Source organism: Sinocyclocheilus anshuiensis, unplaced genomic scaffold (assembly GCF_001515605.1).
Source record: "Sinocyclocheilus anshuiensis isolate Anshui unplaced genomic scaffold, SAMN03320099.WGS_v1.1 scaffold79, whole genome shotgun sequence".
Taxonomy (NCBI): domain Eukaryota; kingdom Metazoa; phylum Chordata; class Actinopteri; order Cypriniformes; family Cyprinidae; genus Sinocyclocheilus; species Sinocyclocheilus anshuiensis.
Window position 1 is genome coordinate 1,331,546 of NW_015548213.1, and position 8,697 is coordinate 1,340,242.

Below are 8,697 nucleotides of genomic sequence, written 5' to 3' on the forward strand. Positions count from 1 at the left end.
CATCTCCACCCCTAAACCCACTCATCTCCACCCCTAAACCCACCCATCTCCACCCATAAACATCCACATACCTGAAAGCCGCCCAGTGTGATGGTGACAGACACGTCCAGCGGTTTGTTGACCACTCCAGCCACAGATTTGACCAGAGACATGAAGAGCAGAGGAAACCAGACGATACAGATGAGCAGCATCACGATCATCCCCCCCATCCCGTACTTCACCACCTTCTTCTTCTTCTGTCCTCGAGGCTGAGGATACCTCTGAGAACACACAAACACACCACCGTGAATCCTGCTTCTGAATGCTGCTTTGACAAACACTGGCTGGACGTCATCTCACTTTCTCCGACTCCCTCCAGCACTTGAGCACAAAGATGTGAGCGTAGATGTCCTCCACACAGATCCAGCTGGACAGACTGAGCGTGGTGTCGGTCCAAACCCAGTCCATCACCGCCCGCAGCTCCGTCAGGAACGGCACCAACCGGAACCTGAGCACCATTCAGAAAGATGAGACTCGGTCACGACTCGAGCGCTTCTGACGCACCAGAAACAAAGTATGGTATGCACTAAATGTATTATACACATTATGGAGCACAAAACCAGTCATAAGGGTCAATTTTTCGAAATTGAGATTTATGCATCATCTGAAAGTTGAATAAATAAGCTTCCATTGATGTATGGTTTGTTAGGAGAGGACAATATTTGGCTGAGATACAACTATTTGAAAATCTGGAATCTGAGGGTGCAAAAAAAATCTAAAATCATAATCTAAAAACATAATAAATAATATAGATAAATAAACAAATAAATAAAATGACAATGATCTTGATTACCAAACATGATTTTATGACAAATATTGTCATGACATGACAAATAATCATCAATAACTGTTTAACCATCATCATGTACAATGAATTTCATAAAACAAATTAGTCTAACTAAAGAATTTTTAGCATTTCATATATACACGTTTTTGAAAGGAAGTCCCTTCTGCTCATCAAGGCTGCATTTATTTGATCAGAAATGCAGTAAAAACAGTAAAAATGTGAAATATTATTACAATTTAAAACAGCTGTTTTCTATGTGAATATGTGTTAAGCTGTAATGTATTTCTGTGATGCGCAGCTGTATTTTCAGCATCATTACTCCAGTCTTCAGGGTCACATGATCTTCAGAAATCAGTATAATATGCTGATTTGCTGCTCAAGAAACATTTCTGATTATTATCAATGTTGAAAACAGTTGTGCTGCACAATATTTTTGTCAGGATTCACAGATAATATAATAGAAAGTTCAAAAGAACAGCATTTTTTTAAAAATAGAAACCTTTTGTAACATTATAAATGTCTGTACTGTCACTTTTTATCAATTTAATGTGTCCTTGATTAATAAAAGCACTATAATACTCACTCCAAATATTGTATATGTAGCATTAATACATTTGTGGTCATGCACATGAAGAATGACTTTAATATGTTGTAAATCTCAGGATCAGAGTCTCCGAGGATGAACACACTGTAATGTGGCTGTGTAATGAGTCCAGCTGTATTTCTTACCCTTGGAAGAGGAAGAGATTGAGGTAATTATAGCTCTTGGTCAGGAAGTTTCCCAGCACGCGAGTGGGGTAACCGCAGCGGATCTGATAGGCTGACAGACCGAAGTAGATGCACTTCACAAAGTACCAGAGCTGGGCAACTGTGTTCTGACTGAAACGCCTAGAAATCAAATCCAGTCTCACGTTAGATGACCTCGAGCTTCTTAAACGGGTTCAATAATGATATCATTCATCATTTACCTCTCGGTGACTCCTGGGAGAATGAAGAACATCCAGAAGTGAATGCCGAAGACCAGGATGACCTGGAAGATGACCTTCCCCATCACGGTCTTCCTCAGGTACAGCGCACGGTCCACCACCATCGTCCCAAACTGGATGAGCACCATCACCAGGAAGGCCTCGGGAACCTGATCCTCTGACAGAGAGCAAGTGATGTCAGCCGCAGCAGAGTGTTTCTGTGGAGAAACCAGTTTCACTTCAGTTTTACTGCACTTACATGGTTTAATAATCGCATTGTTCTTACAGTTGGCATGTAACGGATCTTATCGTGAATGATTCATCCATGCATAGGTTTCATGTTTTTAATATTTTGGGCTCAGCTCGTGATCACTTGTCCAATCATTTAGTCTGATGGACAGAACAAAGTTCCTTTGTTTACACTTTGATGTCACAACATGGAATTAAAAAATCTGTTGCTACTTCTGTTTCATGACAAATGCAACTGCTTTTTCAAACTGGATATCTTATATGAAAGGAATATTTCACCCAAAAATGATAATTAGCTGAAAATGTGCTCACTCTCAGGCCATCCCAGATGTAGATGAGTTTGTTTCTTCATCAGATTTGGAGAAATGCAGCATTGCATCAGTGTCTCAGCAATGGATGCTCTGCAGTGAATGGGTGCCGTCAGAATGAGAGTCCAAACAGCTGATAAAAACATCACAATAATCCACAAGTAATCCACAGCACTCCAGTCCATCAGTTAACATCTGGAGAAGACAAAAGCTGAAACACGCTTCCTCCAGTGAAAAAGTGTTCTGGTGTGAATCAGGAGAGAAATCTGCACAGATCAAGCAGCGTTTAAACAGCTCTAAACAAATACGTGGCTGGATTTTGATGCGAGAGACAACAGCAGATGCACTTTTTCACTGGAGGAAGCCTTATTATGGATTATGAACTCAGATTTCTTGCTGGATGTGTTTCAGCTTTTGTCTTCTCCAGATGTTAACTGATGGACTGGAGTGCTGTGGATTACTTGTGGATTATTGTGATGTTTTTATCAGACTCTCATTCTGACGGCACCCATTCACTCCAATGGTGAGCAAGTGATGCAATGCTACATTTCTCCAAACCTGATGAAGAAACAAACTCATCCTAATCTCGGATGGCCTGAGGGTGAGTAGATTATCAGCAAACTTTCATTTTTGGGTGAACTATTCCTTTAAGCTGTCAAGTATTTGAGCAGGTGAAGCTCTACAAACCCCGAAAGCCCAAAATCCGAAAACGATGATGATGAAGTCGACCGTGTCGGCCAGAAACATGAGCACGTAGACGTCGGTCACGGCGCTGTACTCCGGGTGGATCAGGTTATAGAAGAACTGCCGAATGGGAATGTAGGTATCCAGAATCCTGAAACAACACAAACCCAGCAGATCGAACAATATACAAAAATAATATGATGATGTAACTTCCTTTTCAAATAAATGAGTGAGGTGAGCGGGAGCCTCACGTTCTGACAGTGAATCGCTTTGCTTTGATCAGCTGTTCTCTGAGCTTCTCTATAATGAGCTGCTTGCGGCTCTTCTGTTGAGCGCTCAGTGAGCTCGTCCTCGTGCCGCTGCTGCCTGCGGAGACACATCCAGAGCCGAGATCAGGCATCAACGCTGCTTTTGAGACCAAAAATAGATGTGCGCAAACTGTGAAACCTATTTAAGAAGCAACATGTGTGGAAAGTCCCTGCTGGTATTTAAAATGTCTTAAATTGTGCCACAAACATCTTAATCACCATTCTTAAATTTAAGAGAAAAAGCAAGAATCATAATACAGCCAAATGTGATTAGTAACTTCAGGCTCTGATTTCATGAAATAAACGTTAGTGCTGAATATTCAACATTAAATTGCAGTCGTGCATAACAACACCCCTTAGCTGTTATAAATTCGCTGTAAACCACGGCTTCACGGGGCTTGTGTTTTACAGGCTTGCTGTTTCAATCAATGAATGCAATGCATTTATTCCATTTATGCTTATGATCAACTGTTGATGAATGATGACAGTGTTTACTTCATGGTGTTTATATTATAAGATTTCTGTATTTTATCTCCTTCGTCTTTCAGAATGAGCAGCCAGCAAGAGTAAAGCATAGAATTTCAAAATAAGAGTCAGACTTGTTCATATTATTCTAAAATCTTGTATTATGGATAAAGTCTCCCCCCACCCCCCCCCCCCTTGGGTTACACAATAAACTGCATCTAGCATTTAATTTAACGTAGACCCAAGTAGCTTCTGTCTGAGCAAACTTTTTTGAATACATTCAATATATAGATTTTACTAGCATCGGTACAACAATCTGTTTATAACAGTTATATACAATCACACAATTATTAAACACAGTTTGTATCCCCTTATTAAGGAAAAACACTTGATGACATTTTTATTGTTCCCTAAAGGTTTTTTTTTTTATTTTTTTTTAAAGCCTGTAAAGTCTCGAAGATACATTTATTGTTGTTCAGCAAATGTTCACAGCCAAAATCCAGTGGTTTCCAATAGAAATCCAAGCGATCTGGCATTTCGTGTAAGGGTGAAATATTTCTCCGCATAGATTTCACATCAGATTCAGCTGCTCACGCAAATTTGTGATTGTTTTTTTTTTTATGATTTTTTTTTTAGCAACTGACAAATAGCAACTTCTACCAATTAAAAATTACAAATTTAGAGCTTGACATAAATAGAAAAAATATATATTTTTAAAATTTACATGGCTTTCTAAGATTTTAGTAATTTCTAAAATAAATGGGGAAGCAAATTAAAATAAGAAATATGTCAGCTTACAGCAGTTTTAGCTTATTTTAAAGCTAGTTTTGTCTTATTTTAAATAATTTTAAGTCATGTTGAGGTTCAACTGGAAGTTTCTGGTTAGGAACCACTGCAATTAGACCTATTGGCCCACCAAACTTTGCAAATGTAAGTGTGCATGCAGACATCGGAGCATAAAGCAGAAGCGCACCTGCTTTAGATGGGTGCGAGCGCTGCGAGACGCTGGAGCTCTGCCGGCGGACCGCGGAGCTGCTGTGGAGGGGTTTTCTGGGTGAGGCATCAGCGGGGCTCTTCTCTGAATCAGTGTGCTGAGACATCGCGGTCTGACCTCCTGACCTGGGCTCATCTTCATCCCACAGACCGTAGCACTGAGGAAGAAGAGCACTCTCACGATTCCTGTTCACTTCAGACACGTGACACACATGAAAGAGCGGTTCTCTACCTTCAGGATGGAGCGGTGGAAGAAGAGCGCCAGGAGCTGGATCAGGTCGTAGTGGACGTAGCCCTCTTTCTTCTCCACACCGATGATGTTGGGAGGGTGGAAGGGCTTGGATTTGTCCAGCTTTATGCTCTGGTTAAACGGAAAGAAGCCGAACTGGAAGAAGTACTTGATCACTATGGTGACCTGCAGGCAGAAAATAAGAAAAAGATTACTTTGAGAAAAAAAAATGCAACATGTTGCACTAAAGCAGGTTAACTACAGGTTATGTGACATTTGATTAGGATTAACCCCTATAGGGTATTTGTATGTGGTCAACTGGTCTGTGTTAATTAACTACGTACTCACTAATCAACTTCTTTTCTTTTTATAAACAAAAATAACATAATTGGAACAAACAATCAAGGAAGAAGGAATAACAGACACACTGCCAATAATTTGACAGTCAAACAAGAAAGAATAAATACATACATACCTAAGCAAGAAAAAGAAGAAGAAAAAAGGTTACATTATATAATCATTCCTTTTTACATAATCCAATATATTGGAAGAAAAATATTGCCAGGCATCAATGGTCCCAGGTTTGGCCTTATTCATTTGTGCTGTTGTACACTCACAAGTCACTATATTAAGGAGGCTATGAATCCAATATGTGTTTTGCACACACGTGCGGCGTAAAAAACAACTTCTTTTCTAAAGAAAACCCTTGTTCTGTGCTAAGAATCTGGTGTTCCTTGTCAAAAATGACCGGCAATTTTAAAAATTAATCTCCCGTTATGCTGTATTATCACAGAATCTTGGAATTAATCTACTTATAAACTTGCTTTCTTTCAGTTAGCACAGGTTTTGTGTTTCTGAGGTTTAGCTGATTGCTCGTAGGCCTCATTGATCAGAGCTTATGCATCAGTTTTTGAGTGAAAAAAGCATTATTTGTGGATAATTGTAATATTTACTAAAAAAACTGAGGTTTAAGCTCAGATCAATGAGGCCTACGATCAATCAGCTCCAAAAAGACACACTAAACCCGTGTTAATTGAAAGACAACAAGCTGATAAAAAGATTGAATCCAAGATTCAGTAATAATATATCATAAAGAAAAATGTATAAGCTATTTCTGTAGGTCGTTCATCTCTGACTGAGAACCCTACAAGTGTATAACAAGGTGAGGAAAAAACCTAAAAAAATGCAAAAATGATTTATTTTTGGGAAGTTGTTAAACCCTGTGTGAGCAATGTCAGTAAGTTTCAGTCCAATGCGAGAAAATTAACTAGCATTTTCATGAAAAAGAAAATCCTCTCCAAAAACACAATGTGAGAATTTGGCAACACTTTACAGTAAGGTTTCACTTGTTCACATTAGTTAACATGAACGATAAAAAAAATACTTCTAAAGCATTTATTAAACTTGTTAATTTCAGCATTTACTAATACATGATTAAAATCAAAAACTGTCTTTGTAAATATTATTTAATGGATCTGAGCTGACATGCACTAACAGCTGTGCTTTTATTAACTGACATAAATAAGGATTAGTAAATGGTTGCTCGTTGTTAATTAATGTTAGATAATGCATTAACTAATGCGACCTTGTTGTAATCCAAAACCTGGTTAGACTTTATTTTAAGGTGTCCTTGTTACAAGTACTGAGTAATATTAATTAACAACATGCACTTACTGTAGTGTTTGTAATTCTGCATAATGTATTGTTATTACTATAGCAAGTGCAGTAACACAAGGACACTGTAAATTAGTTTTCCTCACTATCATGCGGTCTGAGAGAGGACTATCAGAGAGGCGATACCTCCGTGTAGACGATGGCCGTCATCCAGAAGCGTTTGCTGGGCCGGGGAACCGACAGCATGGCCCAGAGGAAGATGAGGATGGGCAGCACCAGCGTGGCCACCGATGCGGAGATCATGTGGTTGAGGATGATGACCAGATAACACAGCATCTCAGAGTGAGCCACCAGCATGCTGTAGAGAGCGTAGCAGAGCTGGAGGAACTGCGGCTGAGAGCGGTAGAAATGCTCCGACGCCTCCAGCTCCTCGTCGTAGAACATCCTGACGGAGAACAACATCAGATGGGATTTCAGTGTGCACTGTTTCTCACTGTATAAAACAGACACAATCAGTTATAATGCACTTTTGAAGTGTGCTTTCACATACAGGGAGACTGGTCACACTTTTAAAATTTCTAATATCGTTTTTTTTTTTTATATTTCTAACTTAAGGTTTTTATTTATTTATATTTATTTATTTATTTAGTTATGTATTTGTTTATAATTTAATTTAATTTAATTTAAAATTAATTAATTTAATTTAAAAGTCCATAATTAAGTCTTGGCCACAAAAGGCTTCTGAACATCTTCACTGTTATTGCCCTGGAAATATTTATCACGTTTATTTTGTTGTCACAATGGGAACTATATGCCATCCACATGACATAAATAGCCTTGTTTTAAGAACATAATTTAAAATAATTTAACCAATTGGACCTTAAAATATTATAGTTGCTGTTAAAGATTTATTTATTATAATTTTAAGCATTGATGGACATACTAATGCATAATGTGTTGTAACACATGAATGAAATGTTATATGATTGTATTTTTACATACACTACTGTTCACAAGTTTGGGGCAGTAATTAATTTTTTTTAATACTTTTATTCAGTGAGGATACATTAAATCGAACAAAAGTAACAGTAAAACATTTATAATGTTATTTCTATTTCAAATAAATGTTGTTCTTCTGAACTTTCTATTCATCTGTGAATCCAGAAAAATAAAATGCGTCACGGTTTCCACAAAAATATTGTGCAGCACAACTGTTTTCAACATTGATAATAATCAGAAATGTTTGTTGAGCAGCAAAGCAGCATATTAGAATGATTTCTGAAGATCATGTGACACTGAAGACTGGAGTAATGATGCTGAAAATACAGCTGCGCATCACAGAAATACATTACAGTTTAACAGATATTCACACAGAAAACAACTGTTTTACATTGAAATAATATTTCACTGTTTTACTGTATTTGTGATCATATAAATGCAGTCTTGGTGAGCAGAAGAGACTTCTTTCAAAAACATGAAAAAATCAAATCCAATCCAAAACTACTGAATGATAATGCCTTTGAAAAGAAGAATAAAACTCTTTTGTAGACACAGTCTAGAAGTCTCTCACACAGCTGACGTGTGTTCACCTGCTCTGCAGCAGCTCGCTGGCTGTCAGCTGAGTGTCGGCGCTCGTCTCATCGTCAGGTGTTTGGATCCTCAGCCTGCTGCCCTCGGTGCGTCCCACTGAGTCCAGGCCCGTGGCTTTGCTGTACGAGGGAGGCGGCAGGTCTGAGGTGCTGCTCCAGAGTTTGTCTGGATGCTCTGGAAGGTCTGCCTCCTGCCGCGAGGACAGCTCACTGCCAGAGGAACACACACAATACAGGTGAGCTTGTGATTCATGCAAATAACCACAAGAGGGAAGCGCCATCCCACGTTACCTGTGTGACCTGAAGGTGTTCAGAATGGACCACTAGCATAAAACACTGCATACTGCCCAGTTCCCTTATTTAGTCATTTTCACATTTGTATTTAGTAGTTTAGTAGTTAGTTTAGTATTATATTATATATATATATATATATATATATATAGACATATATATTTTTTTTTCTTTCA

The 8,697-nt window shown here is 38.5% G+C and overlaps 1 protein-coding gene across 1 annotated transcript in view; it reads right to left on the bottom strand.

Moving 5' to 3' along the window:
• Positions 1-8,697, bottom strand: part of piezo2a (piezo-type mechanosensitive ion channel component 2a) — a 131,977-nt gene that overhangs the window by 6,086 nt on the left and 117,194 nt on the right. Inside the window, exons 39-48 of the mRNA XM_016440611.1 lie at positions 8,231-8,440; positions 6,828-7,086; positions 5,031-5,213; positions 4,779-4,956; positions 3,284-3,398; positions 3,036-3,183; positions 1,795-2,009; positions 1,556-1,714; positions 340-487; positions 72-260 (exon numbers count right to left, since the gene is read on the bottom strand). Coding sequence (XP_016296097.1) covers positions 72-260; positions 340-487; positions 1,556-1,714; positions 1,795-2,009; positions 3,036-3,183; positions 3,284-3,398; positions 4,779-4,956; positions 5,031-5,213; positions 6,828-7,086; positions 8,231-8,440 — 1,804 coding nt within the window. The remainder of the gene's footprint in view (positions 1-71; positions 261-339; positions 488-1,555; positions 1,715-1,794; positions 2,010-3,035; positions 3,184-3,283; positions 3,399-4,778; positions 4,957-5,030; positions 5,214-6,827; positions 7,087-8,230; positions 8,441-8,697) is intronic.